The following is a 20,028-nucleotide window of genomic DNA, read 5'->3' as shown; positions in this document are numbered from 1 at the left end:
AGGACTTTGCTAGTGGGGTCATCATTAGGTTGAAGAGGATTGGTGATAGTGGTGATCCTTGCGGTACTCCGCAGTCTGCTTTCCACAGAGATGATATGTTTGAGTTTGATTTCACTTGGTATGTTCTGGTGGTTGGGAAACCTTTGATCCAGCTATGTATATTTCCACCAATCCCGAAGTAGTCTAGGAGTTTTAATAGTATATTATGGTTTACCATGTCGAATGCACTAGACATGTCGAATTGGAGGAGAAGTATGCTTTTTTCTGTTGCTAGTTCCTGCTTGAATTTGGCTAGGAGAGCAGTTAGTACTGTTTCGGTGCTATGGAGGGGGCGAAATCCAGATTGTGATTCATGTAATATTGAGAATTTGTTTATGAAATCCGTAAGTTGTTTGATTACCATACTTTCCATCAGTTTCACTGCTAGTGGGATGGATGCTAGTGGGCGGTAGTTGGTGAGTTCATTTATATTTTTCTTGGTATCTTTTGGTATGGGGGTGAGTAGGATATTACCATTTTCCTTAGAGAAGAGACCTTGTTGGAGCATGAAGTTTAGGTGGGATGTGAGGTCTGTTACGAAGCGGTCAGGGGCGGATTTTATTAGGTAGCTGGGGCAGGTGTCCAATTTGCAGTGGGTGTTTGAGAACCTGCGGATCACATGGGTAATTGTTTTGGCCGAGAGGAGAGCGAAGTTTGACCAGGTTCAGTCCAGTGGGTATTCTCCTGAGGTTGGATCCAGACCATTGATGAAGTTTTCGATATCGGTAGTGTTCTGAGGAAGTGAGTTGCGTAGTTTTACGATTTTTTCATTGAAGTATTTGGCAAGTTTGTCTGCCATTGGGATGTCTGTATTGGTTGTGGTGACCAAGGTAGTGTCTAGTAGTTTGTGTACGAGTTGGCATAGTTTTTTCGTGTCTTTGTAATCTGGTCCTATATTTGGTTAAGTCAGGCTGCTAAATATGTGGCCCTAAGTTTAACTGGGGTAAATCTTAGAATTGAAGAGTCCCAAGGTCAAGAAACAGCCAATACGCAACAATGATTTTGCTATTGAGAGAAAAACATGTGATTTATACTAAATTGAACCCGCTGATTCAAAATATGAACTCCGAATTTGCCTGACACCTCTAGATTTTAAGTTATACATGCAAATCCTATTCTTATAATATTAATGCATTATATATTGGAACTATTCCAACGGACATGCCCGGACCTGTCCGGACGCGCTCACACAGGTCTATTGGTTGATGTCAGCAGTAAGTATATAAGGCAAGATGGATAGATGCAAATGTGTTAACGATACGGACAATTTCTGCTACATATGTGGCAAATATACTGATCAGCACAAGAATCTGACAAAGCAAGTGCGCCTTGCTTACAAGTATTACTTTGCCTGTCAAATTGGAGATCAAGATAAAAGCTGGGCACCTCATGCTTGTTGCACTGCGTCTTACTCTGGGATAACGCAGTGGTTGAATGGTAAAAGGAAAGGAATGGCTTTTGCAGTGCCGATGGTTTAGCGTGAGCAGAAAAATCACCATTCAGACTGTTATTTTTGCATGACTAAAATCGCCGGATATTCAAAGAGAAACAAGTCACAAATTGTGTATCCTGACTGTGAGTCTGCTCTTAAACCAGTACCACATGATGTAGAGAATCCAGTGCCTGCCCCTCCTGCAGCAGGAATGGCAATTGAAACTGACGCTTCTGATCCTGATGAAGAAGATGTTGATTGGCATGATGTACTTCCTGATCCAGAACAACTGGAGGGTCAGCCGCACTTGCTGAGCCAATCAGATTTAGATGATCTGGTAAGAGATCTGTCATTATCTAAAGAAAAGTCAGAACTGCTAGCTTCTAGACTTCGGGAATGGAATTTGCTACAACGAAGCACCACAACTTCACACTTTTGTCATCGACACACCAAGTTAGCTGCATACTATGCAATGGAAAGCGATGTCTGTTTCTGTACTGATGTAAATGGTCTTATGATGGAGTTAGATGGTACACATGTTCCCGATGAATGGAGGCTATTCACAGACTCTAGCAAAACGAGTTTGAAAGCTGTCTTGTTGCACAATGGTAACGAAAAACCATCTGTTCCATTGGCTCATGGGGTTGGAATGAAAGAGACCCATGCTTCTATGGAGTTAATTTTGAAAATGATCAAATACTCTGAACATAAATAGAATATTTGTGACCTGAAACTGGTACAGTTAGGGTACACGAAGCATACGTGTTTCTTGTGCCTATGGAACAGTTGTGATGACAAAAATCATTACAAAATGAGACAGTGGCCTCTCAGAGTCGAGCACATAGTTGGTCGGTACAATGTACAACACAAATCACTGGTCGATCCACTTCAAGGTTATCTTCCACCACTTCACATTAAACTTGGTTTAATAAAAAATTTTGTAATTGCACTTGATCGTGATGGAAATGGTTTCCAGTATTTGAAGGAGATGTTTAGTACACTGAAAACTGAGGCTAAAATAAAGGCCGGAATTTTTATTGGCCCCAAAATCAACAAACTAATGCATGATGACACATTCAGAACAAAACTCAACCCTCTGGACCTTGCAGCTTGGGATGCATTTGTGTTAGTAGTGCAGAACTTCCTTGGAAACAGATGAGCTGAAAACTATGCTGAACTAGTAGACAACATGCTTAAAGCATATGAACAACTTGGCTGCCGAATGTCATTGAAAATGCATTTCTTACATTCCCATCTTGACTTTTTCCCACCCAATTAGGGACACGCAAGTGATGAACATGGAGAGAGGTTCTATAAAGACATTTCTACAAGGGAGAACAGGTCTCAAGGCCACTGGAATCCTAACATGATGGGGGACTACTGCTGGTTTTTGCAACGTTCGGGAAAATATGACCAGTCACAAACGCAAAAGCAGATGCCTGAAGCACTTTTAACAGTACTGGGCCTTGATGAAGTAAGATTTTAAACTGGAATACGAGACTTTTTTGAAATTTTGTTATTCCATTACATTTTCACATACTGTTTACTATGAAAACTTTGATGTAGATCAGGTAATTGTTGGAGTAAAACTCGTTCTGTAAAAAATTATTCAATGCTTTCCAAATTCATTTGGGCAAACTTATGCATAACAAAATTTCCTGACGTGTTACAACAATTCTGACTTCGGATTTGGAATACGCACACTGAATTTAGTATAGGACAAATGGTTTTTGCCCAGTAGCACACAAAATTTTTTGTTGTTGTGCTGTGAGGTAAAACTCAAATAGAGCTGCAGTATTCTAGAGAGAAACAAGAATCACAAGTGAAAGGTGCATTCATTGGCTGCCAGAGCTGGTGGGAACTAGCAAAGACTTACAACTTTCATAAATAATTTGTATGTGAGCTGCCATTTTTTCCATAGGACATTAAGTCCCCTGAGTTATCAATGTGGGCTACCGTTAAGATGGATTATTTTACCACAACTTGTGCTATTTTAGGTCAGGTCATATTTTATGCAATGAGACCTAGTTGCTAATAGCCTGGGTTAACAGTAAAATAACCCATCTTAATGGTAGCCCACTTTGATAAGTTTCCCCTTAAGATTTATTAGTTCAAAATATCAGGAGCCACAAAATAGGTCTGCTGCAATTTACCCTGCTCTGTTAGCACTATAGATTATGAGTGGTTCTCCCTAATCTTAAGGCACACAAATATAGGAAGAGGAAACTGCTGGCACCTTCAGATATGCAAAAATACCTTGTTCAGAGATGCACTACAGGAAAACTAGTGGAGGCAATCTGTAAATGAATTTACGATTTACATTGGCAAAACCGAGGAATAAATTCCAGCTCTTATTATTTTATCTACAAGCAAAATGCATTACTCACCTCCCTTAACAGCTAAAGGAATCTTGAAGTCACAGCGATGGTAACTATAAAGTAAAAAATGAAAAGTAATTGATACGTGCTAATATAATTCAAAACAAACTGGTTTATGTTTATACCACATTTTAGCAAAGAGCAACAAAGAAGTAAGAAAAACGAAAACATTAAAAATAAAACAGAGAACCCCTGGTTAAAACAGAAGGAGTGAAAAAAAGAAAATAATTAGAAAACACACACAGGAGAAACAGATATCATAGGCTACTAGAGGCACCCACCCACTGTACTGCTCAAAAAATTGTGAACAGTTCTGCTTTTTAGTGAAAATGTTATCATTTGCATTTACTGTACTGCATACTCCTTAAATCATAACTTATCTTATTTGTAACAAACTTTCACATGAATAAAGTATGCTGAATAGTTTTTGTTGTACTTTAGTGTTAATTTCATGACTATATGGTGATTTTGCACTTTTATTGTGTGCTACCAGAAACTGTACAAAAAAAATGGATTTATTGAAATTTTAGACAACTCTGCTTACTCAGGGCTTCTTTTGCAAAGCTGCACTAGCGATTCCTGGTTCGGCAAATGAGAGAAAGCCCATAGGAATTGAATGTGAGGTAAAAAATGTGCTTCCTCTCATTTGCCACACCAAGAATCGGTAGCGCGGTTTTGCAAAAGAAGTCCTCACTGAATCTGAGTCCTCTTGGGTAACATATCTGATGTCTTTTGGTTTCATTCTCATGAATGTTTGGAGATCACACTGACGATATGTATTGATATAATATGTATTGGGTTTATTCATTAGTTTAATAAAATAAATTAATCAAAATTAAAAGAAAAATTCAGTTTCTTCCAAAAACTAGCCTGCTTGGGCCAGAAAAGACATTTTGGAAGATCTGAGGCTTGCCATTGTACAAACTGTGCAGACCAGAGCTTCTTTTTGTCAAGTTTCACAACAAATGGGCATTTCCACTGGAGCTATTTCAGTAATTATGAAGCTAAGCAAAATTATTTATTAGATGATAATGTGATGTTTATTAAGGTCCTTTTTTCTTATGTAATTGGTCCGCAAGAATGGTTATTTCTTTTTATTCTGTGTTTTAGAAACACCGTGAAACAGGATCAGTGTCCTTAGGTAGGCTGGACATAAGTAACACCACATCGGCTTCGAGTCATTGAGACTGCTGTGTGTAGATTATCAACTATGTCCGGCAAAAGAACTTTAAAAAGAACAGCATCAATTGGTTTAGAAGGTGAAGTTACCACATTTCGAAGGTACCAGAAGAAGATGGGGTTTATTTATCAAGTTGCTTCCCGCAAACTCCTCCAACTCAAGGACAACAGAGCCTTTGACTGAACTTTAGAAAGAAGTATGCAAAGAAATATTCTGATTTCTGTATTATATTAAAGGCTTCTATTCCACAATGACCTACATAGTTCCATGCAGATCACATAATCACAAAAGACATCAGAACAAACATCTTTGAAAATATGCAATAGAACTTGATCTAAATGCCAATAATCTAATATAATAATTTGTACCATCAACATTCCATGGCTGGCTGACTGTCTGGGTTCGTAACATCCTGACGTCAGCATTGGCCTCCAGCGTTCCATTCCTTCTCACTGTCCTGCCCTCGCACAAAGACAAAATGACGTCAGAGGGTGGAACAGTGAGAGGGAAGGGAACGCTGGAGGTGAGCTGACGTCAGAATTGTTACGAATGCAAGCAAGACAAGTGAAGGCAACGTAACGCTGGACATGGAGGGGAGGACAGAATCGAGGGACATCGAGGGGAGAGGAGGGCAGGGCAGAGAAGAATCAACTGGATGGGATGGGAGGACAGGAGAGAATCAAGGGACATGGATGGGAGGGCAGGGCAGAAGAGAATCGTTGGACATGGAGGGGATGGGAGGCGAGGGGAGAATCGCGGGACACAGAAGGGAGGAAAGGGTAGAGGAGAATCGCTGGACATGGAGGGGAGGCAAGGGCAGAGGACAATGGCTGGACACGGAGGGAAGGCCAGGGCAGAGGAGTGTCGATGGACATGGATGGGATGGGAGGAGAGGAGAGAATCACGGTACATGGATGGGAGGGCAGGGAAGAGGAGAATCGCTGGACATGGAGGGGATGGGAGGAGAGGAGAGAATCACGGGACACGGAGGAGAGGGCAGGGCAGAGGACAATCGCTGGACATGGAGGGAATGCCAGAATCGCGGGACTCGGAGGGGAGGGCAGTGCAGAGGAGAATCGCTGGACATGGAGAGGAGGCCAGAATCGCGGGACATGGAGGGGGCGGCAGGGCACAGGAGAATCGTTGCACATGGAGGGGTGGTCAGAATCTTGGGATATGGAGGGGATGGGAAGGAAGGGAAAAATCGCTGGACATAGAGGTGAGAGAGGAGAAATCGCTTCAATTAGAGCCTTAAAAACATAATCACCATTACAAGATAGCCTTGCTAGCGCCCGTTTCATTTTTTTGAGAAATGGGCCTTTTTTTACTAGTTTCAATTATTTCTCAAATAAAACTGCTTTAAGCTCTTTATGAAAAGACTGAAAGTGAGTTAAGGAAAGCACAAAAATTGATAAAGAATTGCAAACTATCATGGCTTGAAAGGGAATACAGACCGATTACTGTTTTTGATAATTAACTAATTTAACTGGGGGGGAAATAAAAGAGTTATTTGCCCCCATACTAGCTGTCTTTTTAATATAGAAAAAAATACCATTCAATAGGAAGGCATATTTCCTTATAAAGTTGGATAAACCATTGTACACAGGTTAAAATAAATTTGCACTGACACCCAAATGATCAAAAGCCCAGCGCTGTTCCAAACAGTGCTCTAAAAATAGCGTTATTAGACCTATGATCAGAGATAATGACATGCAAATTTAAGCACGCAATTATCTTTGATCATGGGGTAGAAGTTTGGGAGAATTGTGCCTGACCATGTGCTCAGCACAATCCTCCCGCACTTAAAGTTTGACAGGTCTGGATTGTCAAAAGCCCAGACCTCTCAAACACAGGGGCTGGAGGTCCATGGGACCACCAGACCCCAACTACACCTGCCCCGAGCAAGGCAAAACGAGGGCTGGAGGTCCGGCGGACCTCTGGTCCCCACGACGACCCCCCCCCCCCCGGTGGCCCAGTGGGCAACCACCCCCTTCCCCCCCAGCGACAGGAAACCCCGCCCAGCACATCCCAGAATACACTGGGCAGGGCTGGGCGCCGCATAAAAGGAACAGGAGGGAAGCGGGCTACCTCCCTCCTCCAACTCAAGGTAGGGGGTGGTGGTGGTAGGGAATTGACACTGGACCACCAGGGACTCTTTGTTAATGCTAGGGGGTTGGTGATCCATTGGATCTCCAGCCCTCCCTGAACTGTGTCGGGGGGGGGGGGGATTGTCGGGGGGACCGGAGGTTCGGCGGAGCTCCAGTCCCCCTGTCATTGGGGGAGGGGGGTCAGTCGCCCACTGGGCCACCAGGGACCTTTTACAAATGCTGAGGGGAATTAGGGGGGGCTGGAGACCTACTGGATCTACAGCCCTCCTTGAACCTGGGGGAGGGGGAGTCGTTGGGGGGCCCAGAGGTCCAACAGACCTCCAGCCCCCTGTCGCTTGGGGGAGGGGTCATCGGTTCCTGGGGGGAGATTTGCTTCGTTGAGGGGAATGGGGGCCTGCTAGCATGCAAATGCATGCTGGACAGAGCACACCATTCCTCCCCAATGGTCTGCAAACCCTAAAGCCAACTCGGAGCCGGCGTAGGGTTTGTCACAGCCGACTCATTCTTCGGCGCGCTGGTCGCTGATCAAAGGTTACATAAGTAATGCCACACTGGTAAAAGACCAAGGGTCCATCGAGCCCAGCATCCTGTCCACGACAGCGACCAATCCAGGCTAAGGGCACCTGGCAAGCTTCCCAAACGTACAAACATTCTATACATGTTATTCCCGGAATTGTGGATTTTTCCCAAGTCCATTTAGTAGTGGTTTATGGACTTCTCCTTTAGGAAACCGTTGAACCCCTTTTTAAACTCTGCCAAGCTAACTGCCTTCACCACGTTCTCCGGCAACGAATTCCAGAGTTTAATTATGTGTTGGGTAAAGAAACATTTTCTCCGATTTGTTTTAAATTTACTACACTGTAGTTTCATTGCATGCCCCTTAAGTAGAGGAGTGTGGTAGCCGTGTTAGTCCACTCTTAAGGTTATCAATAGAAATCAAAGAAAATAAAACATGGAAAAGAAAATAAGATGATACCTTTTTTATTGGACATAACTTAATACATTTCTTGATTAGCTTTCGAAGGTTGCCCTTCTTCGTCAGATCGGAAATAAGCAAATGTGCTAGCTGACAGTGTATATAAGTGAAAACATTCAAGCGTTACTATGACAGTCTGACAGGGTGGGAGGATGGGGGTGGGTAGGAGATATGCATGGGGACATCAAAGCATATCATTGATATTCTAACAGGATGGGCGTGGATAGGTGAGGGGTGGGGTGATCAACAGAGACATACAGCTTTATGGTTTATAATGGGCTCTGTTGATCACCCCAGCCCTCACCTATCCACACCCATCCTGTTAGAATATCAATGATATGCTTTGATGTCCCCATGCATACCTCCTACCCACCCCCATCCTCCCACCCTGTCAGACTGTCATAGTAATGCTTGAATGTTTTCACTTATATACACTGTCAGCTAGCACATTTGCTTATTTCCGATCTGACGAAGAAGGGCAACCTTTGTTTATTTTCTCAGAATCTGCCTTTGCTAATCAAGCAGCGGAAGCAGTGGCCCGTCTCATCTCTCTGGGCAAAGTTACATATGCCCTCCAAATATCTAGCTTTCCCAACCTTGAATCTGCTCATGGCAGTTCAGTACAGGCTCAGCCGTAGCTAAGTCTGTAATTAAAGAGGAACCCAGTATGTAGTAGATATAGAGGGGCATAATTGAACGAAAACGCCTATCTCCATGGGCGTTTATCTCCGAGAACGGGTCCGTGAAGGGGCGGAGTGAACCGTATTTTTGAACAAAATAGACGCCCATGTTTTATTCGCCAAGGTGTGAGCTGGGCGTTTTTGCTTTTCAGCGATAATGGAAAATGAAATCGCCCAGCTCAAAAACGAATACATCCAAGGCATTTGTTCGTGGGAGGGGCCAGGATTCATAGTGCACTGGTCCCCCTCACATGCCAGGACACCAACCGGGCACCCTAGGGGGCACTTTTACAAAAACAAAAAAAAGGTAAAAGAGCTCCCAGGTGCACAGCACCCTTCCCTTGGGTGTTGAGCCCCCCAAATCCCCCTCAAAACCCACTGCCCACAAGTCTACACCATTACTATAGCCCTAAGGGGTGAAGGGGGGCACCTACATGTGGGTACAGTGGGTTTGGGGGGGTTGGACGACTAAGCATTAAGCAGCACAATTGTAACAGGTAGGGGGGGGGATGGGCCTGGGTCCACCTGCCTGACGTCCACTGCACCCCCTAACAACTGCTCCAGGGACCTGCATACTGCTGCTTGGGAGGAGGGTATGACATTTGAGGGTGAAAATAAAAAGTTGTGAAACATCATTTTTTGTGGTGGGAGGGGGTTAGTGACCACTGGGGGAGTCAGGGGAGGTCATCCCCGACTCCCTCTGGGGGTCATCTGGTCATTTAGGGCACTTTTTGGGGCCTTATTCGTGAAAAAACAGGGTCCAGGAAAAGTGCCCTAAATTCTAGCTACAAACGCATCCATTATCGGCGAAAGGCGCCCATCTCTGTTCGGGTGATAACCACGCCCCAGTTCCGCCTTCACCACGCCTCCGACACGCCCCCGTCCACTTTGTCCGCATCCGCGACGGAGTGCAGTTGAAAGCGTCCAAAGTTCGGCTTTCGATTATACCGCTTTATTTGTTTTTGTGAGAAAGACGCCCATCTCCCGATTTAGGTCGGAACTTGGGCGTTTTTCTCGTTCGATTATAAGCAGGATAATAAGATAGTTTATTACAATCTTACCAATGATAATACAGGTAGGTTAAGCATTCACATAATGGAACCGCATATCATGGCACGTCCTCTCTCTCTAGCCTTCTGGAGTCTCCCTTCTCTGTTCGTCTTCTCCTCTCATCTCCTTCTTCTTCTCGTCTCGTCTGAACTAATACTCCTCAAACTGCTGCTTATATACAATTTTGGCCCTATTCATTTCAATGGATCCCAGCTGTCTCAACAGGGCTCCTAGTCCTTATCAGTTGATCAGAATGACTTCACATGTTCCCAAACCTTCCTGTAGCCCCCCCTCTGGATGTTCTCACCTGGGGTGCAGCTGACCCAGCACTAACTCTACGTAACCATAGCAACCCTTGCTTATGACGTCTTGCAGGTGCCAATCTCAGGATTGTTTATAGAGTAGATTGCCCCCACCCTTGCCAGTTCAGCACTTGCCACAGTGAAATGTAACTGTGTCAAAGGTGATCTCTGATTTTTACAAGCTAGCTCTCTTTTGTATCAGAGATGATTCTGATTTTAAGAAGCCTAGCTCTTATTATGAGCCATTGGCCTGTATTTTACAGAGAGCAAGGGCTAGCATAACTCTTCACCTTCGAAAGCTAATCAAGAAATGTATTAAGTTATGTCCAATAAAAAAGGTATCATCTTATTTTCTTTTCCATGTTTTATTTTCTTTGATTTCTATTTATTGCATGCCCCCTAATCCTAGTATTTTTGGAAAGCGTGAACAGACGCTTCACATCCACCTGTTCCACTCCACTCATTATTTTATATACCTCTATCACGTCTCCCCTCAGCCGTCTCTTCTCCAAGCTGAAAAGCCCTAGCCTCCTTAGTCTTTCTTCATAGGGAAGTCGTCCCATCCCCGCTATCATTTTAGTCGCCCTTCGCTGCACCTTCTCCAATTCTACTATATCTTTCTTGAGCTGCAGCGACCAGAATTAAACACAATACTCAAGGTGCAGTCGCACCATGGAGCAATACAACGGCATTATAACATCCTCACACCTGTTTTCCATAGCTTTCCTAATAATACCCAACATTCTATTCGCTTTCCTAACCGCAGCAGCACACTGAGCAGAAGGTTTCAGTGTATTATCGACAACGACACCCAGATCCCTTTCTTGGTCCGTAACTCCTAACATGGAACCTTGCATGACGCAGCTATAATTCGGGTTCTTATTTCCCACATGCATCACCTTGCACTTGCTCACATTAAACGTCATCTGCCATTTAGCCGCCCAGTCTCCCAGTCTCGTAAGATCCTTCTGTAATTTTTCACAATCATGTCGCGAGTTAACGACTTTGAATAACTTTGTGTCATCAGCAAATTTAATTACCTCGCTAGTTACTCCCATCTCTAAATCATTTATAAATATACAAGTAAGAAAGACCCGTTTCTGAGGCCAATGAAACGGGCGATAGCAAAGGCACTTTCGTTCCCATCCCCCTCCCCTTGATGCTGGACTTACCCTCCTTGCTTCAGGGTGGTCGTGGGCGCCCCGCCCCGGCCGGCGCCCCGCCCCTTGACGTAGAGAGTGGGTTGCTGGCTCCCTCGCTGCCCGTGACCTACAGCCTGCCTGGCTCACTCCCTCCAATCGTCGTCGCGTAGTAGATCGATGTATGCCCCGCCCTTGCGTCAAACGTGATGATGTTGAGGGCCGAGCGATGCGATGCGATTGGTCAAGTGTCATAGCTTCGCCCTCAATGTCATCACGTTTGACGCGAGGGCGGGGCAAATAGTAAAGGGGCTAAATTCTGATCTCTGGCACCTCACAAACCGGAAGTGGCAGCTTCATTAGAACGTTGAGGTAGGCAATTATGTGCAGAAGGGGCGTGGCTGTGGGTGGGTCTATCAGTGAGAGTGCTGCATGAGTGACAGTGAGTGGTGACAGCCTAAGTGCAGGGCTCCAGGGTTTCCCTGCCACAGTAAGCTTCAGAATGTTTTTTTAAAATTTATCTTTTTCTTTATTTATGCTTTACAAGTTACACAAATTTCACTTGCAAAATTCAATTTACATAGACATCATATGAACAATACTGGTGCCAGCAGGGTTCCCACGCCTGTTAGTCAACATTTTACAGGACCAGGACACTGTACCAGTGATTTCACAGTGAGAATCCTCAAAGGTAACTTTAAAACCATACAAGAACGTAAGACCTTTGAAGTCAGAATGATTGAATATTTTAACACCCAACAGAAAGGACTTAACAAGGATCTGGGGTTCCTAGCCCATTATAAACCATAAAGCTGTATGTCTCTGCTGATCACCCTCTCCTCACCTATCCACACCCACCCTGTTAGAATATCAATGATATGCTTTGATGTCCCCATGCATACTTCCTACCCACCCCCCTCCTCCCAACCTGTCAGACTGTCATAGTAATGCTTGAATGTTTTCACTTATATATACTGTCAGCTAGCACATTTGCTTATTTCCGATCTGACGAAGAAGGGCAACCTTCGAAAGCTAATCAAGAAATGTATTAAGTTATGTCCAATAAAAAAGGTATCATCTTATTTTCTTTTCCATGTTTTATTTTGTTTGATTTCTATTGATAACCTTAAGAGTGGACTAACACGGCTACCACACTCCTCTACTTGCAAAATTGAAACACAGAGAGGAAAAAGTATCAAATGAATATCAATACAACAACATTTTTACATCTCTTGATTAGAACCATAAATCTAAGGGAGAAACATAGGGAGCGTATTCCAAAAAGGTTAAGGAGAACCTATCACAAATAACTAATTATCAGAAACTGGCCTGACCGTTTAATTCTCTCATTTTATATTTTCCAACTTCTCTCACTTCTTGGGTCCACTGGGTATACTTTTTGAATCTAAGAAAGCTTTAAGTTGTTCCGGCTCCCAAAAAATATATTTATTGTCCAGATATCTTATTATACATTTACAAGGAAATGTTAATAGTAATTTCGCTCCTATCAAATTTGTTTCTTCTCGAAGAGCCAGAAATTTCCTCCTTCTGTCCTGAGTAGATTTTATGACATCTGGATAGATCCAAATTCTGTGTCCACAAAAAGTTTTAGTACAGTTTTTAAAGTACAACTTTAATACAGAATTTAAGTCCTGCTCAAATACAAAGGAAACCATTAATGTTCTTCTCAGAGTAACTTCATTTAACGAATCTTCTAGCAAGGCAGAGATATCATTTAAAGTCTGATCATCTTGTTGAGTTTGTATCATATGCCCGGGGGTCCCCTGTTCTTCTCGATTTCACTTAGGTAAAAGCAAGTAGTAAATTTTATTCAAAGGGGGAACTGCTGCCTCAGGAAAACGTAATATCTCCATTAGATATTTTTTAAAGAGCTCCATCAGGTTAAGAGCAGGAACCATCGGGAAATTTAAAATTCTAAGATTTAAACGGCAATTGTAATTTTCAATTTGCTCCAACCTTCTACGAATCAAAGTCACATCTGATATAATAGCATTGGTAGAGGAATTTAAAGTCTTTACCTCAAGTTGTATTTGTGCCACTTGCTGCGTTGTTTCCTTTTTTATTTCGTCTATTGAAGCCGTCAGAATATCTACCTTGTTAACCAGTTGGGTCATATCTTGAGCAGTAGAAGTAGTCACAGTAGTTAAACGTTGCAAAGCTCCCCAAATGGACTCCAAAGTGATCACCACGGGAGCAATCTTTGCTTCCATTTTCTTCTTCTCCGTGTTTGGATTAGAGGCCCTGCCAGCGGAAGCTAAAACAGCATCGACATCCGAATCTGTTATGCTTCCCGCCTCGCCTCCTGAATACGCGGGACGTGGTGGAGGGTTGGGAGTCAGAGGAGACAAAGATGTTTCGTTCCCCAAGAGGGCCGAGTCTCCTTTTTCGGACCCTTCAGCGGGGATCTCCACTCCGGTAAGAGAACGGGGTGTTGCATATCGGTCCAGCGTCTGCTAACCGGGGAAGAGGTTCTATCCGATGGCAGTCGAACTTTCACCATTCCCTTTCTTTTATAATACTAAGAGCTTCAGAATGTTTGAGGTAAGAATTATTAATATAGATTAAAAGGCAGCGGTCCTAGCACAGACCCCTGAGGAACCCCACTAACTACCCTTCTCCATTGTGAATACTGCCCATTTAACCCCACTCTCAGTTTCCTGTTCTTCAACCAGTTTTTAATCCACAATAGGACATTTCCTCCTATCCCATGACCCTTCAATTTCCTCTGTAGCCTTTCATGAGGAACCTTATCAAAAGCATTTTGAAAATCCCCTCTGTCCACGTTTGTTTACTTCTTCAAAGAACTGAAGTAAATTGGTCAGGCAAGATTTCCCCACACAAAAGCCGTGCTGACTTGGTCTCAGTAATCCATGTCCTTGGATGTGCTCTGTAATTTTGCTTTTGATAATAGCCTCTACCATTTTCCCCGGCACCGACGTCAGACACACCGGTCTATAAATTCCCGGATCTCCCCTGCAACCTTTTTAAAAAATTGGCGTTACATTGGCCACCCTCCAATCTTCCGGTACCACGCTCGATTTTAAGGATAAATTGCATATCACTAACAGTAGCTCCGTAAGCTCATTTTTCAGTCCTATCAGTAGTCTAGGACGAATACCATCCGGTCCAGGAGATTTGCTACTCTTCAGTTTGCTGAACTGCCCCATTACGTCTTCCAGGTTTACCGTGAAGTCAGTAAGTTTCTCCAACTCGTCCACTTGAAATACCATTTCCGACACCAGTATCCCACCCCACCCAAATCTTCCTTGGTGAAGACCAAAGCAAAGAATTCATTCAATCTCTCCACTACGTCTTTATCTTCCTTGATCGCCCCTTTCACCCCCTCGGTCATCCAGCGGCCCAACTGATTCTTTTGTCGGCTTCCTGCTTTTAATATACCGGAAAAATTTTTTGCTATGTTTTTTTGCCTCTAATGCGATCTTTTTTTCGTAATCCCTCTTGGCCTTCTTTATCTGCGCCTTGCATTTGCTTTGACACTCCTTATGCTGCTTCTTGTTATTTTCAGACGGTTCCTTCTTCCATTTTCTGAAGGCGTTTCTTTTAGCCCTAATAGCTTCCTTCACCTCACTTTTCAACCATGCCGGCTGTCTTTTGGACTTCTGTCTTTCTTTTCTAATTTGTGGAATATGTTTGGCCTGGGCCTCCAGGATGGTATTTTTGAACAGCATCCATGCCTGTTGTACAGTTTTTAACCTCTCAGTTGCCCCCCTAAGTTTTTTTTTTTACCGTTCTTCTCATTTTATCATAGTCTCCTTTTTCAAAGTTAAACGCAAACATATTTGACTTCCTATGTATAGTTACTTCAAGGTTGATATCAAAACTGATCATATTATGATCACTGTTATGAAGAGGCCCCAGTACCATAACGTTCCTCACCAGATCATGCGCTTCACTAAGGACCAAGTCTAGAATTTTTCCTTCTCTCGTTGGCTCCTGCACCAGCTGCTCCATAAAGCTGTCTTTGATTTCAGCAAGGAATTGTACCTCTCTAGCGTGACCCAATGTTACATTTACCCAGTCTGTATTTGGATAATTGAAGTCACCCATTATTATCACAATGCCCATTTTGTTTGCGTCTCCGATTTCTTTTATCATTTCTGCGTCTACCTGTTCATCCTGGCAAGGTGGACGGTAGTACACTCCTATCACCGTCCTTTTCCCTTTCATACATGGAATTTCAACCCACAATGATTCAAAGGTGTGATTTGTGTCCTGCTGAATTTGTAATCTATCTGAGTCAAGGCTCTTGTTAATATACAATGCTACCCCTCCACCAGTCCGGTCCACCCTATCACTACGATATACTTTGTAGCGAATGCTACATACCTGTAGAAGGTATTCTCCGAGGACAGCAGGCTGATTGTTCTCACTGATGGGTGACGTCCACGGCAGCCCCTCCAATCGGAACACTTTACTAGCAAAGGCCTTTGCTAGTCCTCGCGCGCCGATGCGCACCGCGCATGCGCGGCCGTCTTCCCGCCCGTGTTCGTCAGTCCCATATGTAGCAAGACAAAGACAAGGGAAGACACAACTCCAAAGGGGAGGCGGGCGGGTTTGTGAGAACAATCAGCCTGCTGTCCTCGGAGAATACCTTCTACAGGTATGTAGCATTCGCTTTCTCCGAGGACAAGCAGGCTGCTTGTTCTCACTGATGGGGTATCCTTAGCCCCCAGGCTCACTCAAAACAACAAACATGGTCAACTGGACCTCGCAACGGCGAGGACATAACTGAGATTGACCTAACAACTTAACCAACTAATAGAGAGTGTAGCCTGGAACAGAATAAAACATGGGCCTAGGGGGGTGGAGTTGGATTCTAAACCCCGAACAGATTCTGAAGCACTGACTGCCCGAACCGACTGTCGCGTCGGGTATCCTGCTGCAGGCAGTAATGAGATGTGAATGTGTGGACAGATGACCACGTCGCAGCTTTGCAGATCTCTTCAATAGTGGCTGACTTCAAGTGGGCCACTGACGCAGCCATGGCTCTGACATTGTGAGCCGTGACATGACCCTCAAGAGCCAGCCCAGCCTGGGCGTAAGTGAAGGAAATGCAATCTGCTAGCCAATTGGATATGGTGCGTTTCCCCACAGCCACTCCCCTCCTGTTGGGATAAAAAAAAACAAACAATTGGGCGGACTGTCTGGTGGGCTGTGTCCGCTCCAGATAGAAGGCCAATGCTCTCTTGCAGTCCAATGTGTGCAGCTGACATTCAGCAGGGCAGGAATGAGGACGGGGACAAAATGTTGGCAATTGACTGGTTCAGATGGAACTCCGACACAACCTTTGGCAAGAACTTAGGGTGAGTGCGGAGGACTACTCTGATGAAATTTGGTGTAAGGGGCCTGGGCTACCAGGGCCTGAAGCTCACTGACTCTACGAGCTGAAGTAACTGCCACCAAGAAAATGACCTTCCAGGTCAAGTACTTCAGATGGCAGTAGTTCACTGGCTCAAAAGGAGGTTTCATCAGCTGGGTGAGAACGACATTGACATCCCATGACACATTAGGAGGTTTGACGGGGGGCTTTGAGAAAAGCAAACCTCTTATGAAGCGAACAACTAAAGGCTGTCCTGAGATCGGCTTACCTTCCACACGGTAATGGTATGCACTGATTGCGCTAAGGTGAACCCTTACAGAGTTGGTCTTGAGACCAGACTCAGACAAGTGCAGAAGGTATTCAAGCAGGGTCTGTGTAGGACAAGAGCGAGGATCTAGGGCCTTGCTGTCACACCAGACGGCAAACCTCCTCCATAGAAAGAAGTAACTCCTCTTAGTGGAATCTTTCCTCGAAGCAAGCAAGATGCGGGAGACACCCTCTGACAGACCCAAAGAGGCAAAGTCTACGCTCTCAACATCCAGGCCGTGAGCCAGAGCCTGGAGGTTGGGATGCAGAAGCGCCCCTTCGTCCTCTGTGATGAGGGTCAGAAAACACTCCAATCTCCACGGTTCTTCGGAGGACAAATCCAGAAGAAGAGGGAACCAGATCTGACGCGGCCAAAAGGGAGCAATCAGAATCATGGTGCCTAGGTCTTGCTTGAGTTTCAACAAAGTCTTCCCCACCAGAGGTATGGGAGGATAAGCATACAGCAGACCTTCCCCCCAGTCCAGGAGGAAGGCATCCGATGCCAGCCTGCCGTGGGCCTGAAGTCTGGAACAGAACTGAGGGACCTTGTGGTTGGCTCGAGATGCAAAGAGATCTACCAAGGGGGTGCCCCACACCTGGAAGATCTGGCGCACTACTCGGGAGTTGAGCGACCACTCGTGAGGTTGCATAATCCTGCTCAACCTGTCGGCCAGACTGTTGTTTACGCCTGCCAGATATGTGGCTTGGAGCACCATGCCGTGACGGCGAGCCCAGAGCCACATGCTGACGGCTTCCTGACACAGGGGGCGAGATCCGGTGCCCTCCTGCTTGTTGATGTAATACATGGCAACCTGGTTGTCTATCTGAATTTGGATAATTTGGTGGGACAACCGATCTCTGAAAGCCTTCAGAGCGTTCCAGACCGCTCGTAACTCCAGGAGATTGATCTGCAGATTGCGTTCCTGGAGGGACCAGCTTCCCTGGGTGTTTAGCCCATCAACATGAGCTCCCCACCCCAGGAGAGACGCATCCGTAGTCAGCACTTTTTGTGGCTGAGGAATTTGAAAAGGGCATCCCAGAGTCAAATTGGACCAAATCGTCCACCAATACAGAAAACTCGTGGACAGGTGGATCACGTCTTCTAGATCCCCAGCAGCCTGAAACCACTGGGAAGCTAGGGTCCATTGAGCAGATCGCATATGAAGGCGGGCCATGGGAGTCACATGAACTGTGGAGGCCATGTGGCCCAACAATCTCAACATCTGCCGAGCTGTGATCTGCTGGGACGCTCGCACCTGCGAGACGAGGGACAACAAGTTGTTGGCTCTTGCCTCTGGGAGATAGGCACAAGCCGTCCGAGAATCCAGCAGAGCTCCTATGAATTTGAGTCTCTGCACTGGGAGAAGATGGGACTTTGGATAATTTATCACAAACCCCAGTAGCTCCAGGAGGTGAATAGTCATCTGCATGGACTGCAGAGCTTCTGCCTCGGATGTGTTCTTCACCAGCCAATCATCGAGATAGGGGAACACGTGCACTCCCCGCCTGCGAAGCGCCGCTGCTACTACAGCCAAGCACTTCGTGAACACTCTGGGCGCAGAGGCGAGCCCAAAGGGTAGCACACAGTACTGGAAGTGACATGTGCCCAGCTGAAATCGCAGATACTGTCTGTGAGCTGGCAGTATCGGGATATGCGTGTAGTCGTCCTTCAAGTCCAGAGAGCATAGCCAGTCGTTTTCCTGAATCATGGGAAGAAGGGTGCCCAGGGAAAGCATCCTGAACTTTTCCTTGACCAGATATTTGTTCAGGGCCCTTAGGTCTAGGATGGGACACATCCCCCCGTTTTCTTTTCCACAAGGAAGTACCTGGAATAGAATCCCAGCCCTTCTTGCCCGGATGGCACGGGCTCGACCGCATTGGCGCTGAGAAGGGCGGAGAGTTCCTCTGCAAGTACCTGCTTGTGCTGGAAGCTGTAGGATTGAGCTCCCGGTGGGCAATTTGGAGGTTTGGAAACCAAATTGAGGGTGTATCCTTGCCGGACTATTTGGAGAACCCACTGGTCGGAGGTTATGAGAGGCCACCTTTGGTGAAAAAGTTTCAACCTCCCCCCGACCGGCAGATCGTCCGGCACTGACACGTTGATGTCGGCTATGCTCTGCTGGAGCCAGTCAAAAGCTCGCCCCTTGCTTTTGCTGGGGAGCCGAGGGGCCTTGCTGAGGCGCACGCTGCTGACGAGAGCGAGCGCGCTGGGGCTTAGCCTGGGCCGCAGGCTGTCGAGAAGGAGGATTGTACCTACGCTTACCAGAAGAGTAGGGAACAGTCTTCCTTCCCCCATAAAAACGTCTACCTGAGGAGGTAGATGCTGAAGGCTGCTGGCGGGAGAACTTGTCGAAAGCGGTATCCCACTGGTGGAGCTGCTCTACCACCTGTTCGACTTTTTCTCCAAAAATATTGTCCGCTCGGCAAGGGGAGTCCGCAATCCGCTGCTGGATCCTATTCTCCAGGTCGGAGGCACGCAGCCATGAGAGTCTGCGCATCACCACACCTTGAGCAGCGGCCCTGGACGCGACATCAAAGGTATCATATACCCCTCTGGCCAGGAATTTTCTGGACGCCTTCAGCTGCCTGACCACCTCCTGAAATGGCTTGGCTTGCTCAGGAGGGAGCTTGTCCACCAAGCCCGCCAACTGCCGCACATTGTTCCGCATGTGTATGCTCGTGTAGAGCTGGTAAGACTGGATTTTGGCCACGAGCATAGAAGAATGGTAGGCCTTCCTCCCAAAGGAGTCTAAGGTTCTAGAGTCCTTGCCCGGGGGCGCCGAAGCATGCTCCCTAGAACTCTTAGCCTTCTTTAGGGCCAGATCCACCACACCAGAGTCGTGAGGCAACTGAGTGCGCATCAGCTTTGGGTTCCCATGGATCCGGTACTGGGACTCGATCTTCTTGGGAATGTGGGGATTACTTAGAGGCTTGGTCCAGTTCGCCAGCAATGTCTTTTTTAGGACATGATGCATGGGTACTGTGGACACTTCCTTAGGTGGAGAAGGATAGTCCAGGAGCTCAAACATTTCAGCCCTGGGCTCGTCCTCTACAACCACCGGGAAGGGGATGGCCG

The 20,028-nt window shown here is 45.7% G+C and overlaps 1 protein-coding gene across 4 annotated transcripts in view; it reads right to left on the bottom strand.

Moving 5' to 3' along the window:
- The window catches only part of C5H16orf70 (chromosome 5 C16orf70 homolog), a 1,028,424-nt gene that overhangs the window by 317,684 nt on the left and 690,712 nt on the right, over nucleotides 1-20,028 (bottom strand). For all 4 annotated transcript variants that reach the window (XM_030203715.1, XM_030203714.1, XM_030203713.1 and 1 more), the window contains one exon: nucleotides 3,859-3,902. In XM_030203715.1, coding sequence (XP_030059575.1) covers nucleotides 3,859-3,902 — 44 coding nt within the window. The remainder of the gene's footprint in view (nucleotides 1-3,858; nucleotides 3,903-20,028) is intronic.

This window comes from Microcaecilia unicolor, chromosome 5 (assembly GCF_901765095.1).
Source record: "Microcaecilia unicolor chromosome 5, aMicUni1.1, whole genome shotgun sequence".
Lineage (NCBI taxonomy): Eukaryota > Metazoa > Chordata > Amphibia > Gymnophiona > Siphonopidae > Microcaecilia > Microcaecilia unicolor.
The sequence above is the reverse complement of the archived record's forward strand: the minus strand, read 5'-3'. Positions and strand labels throughout refer to the sequence as shown.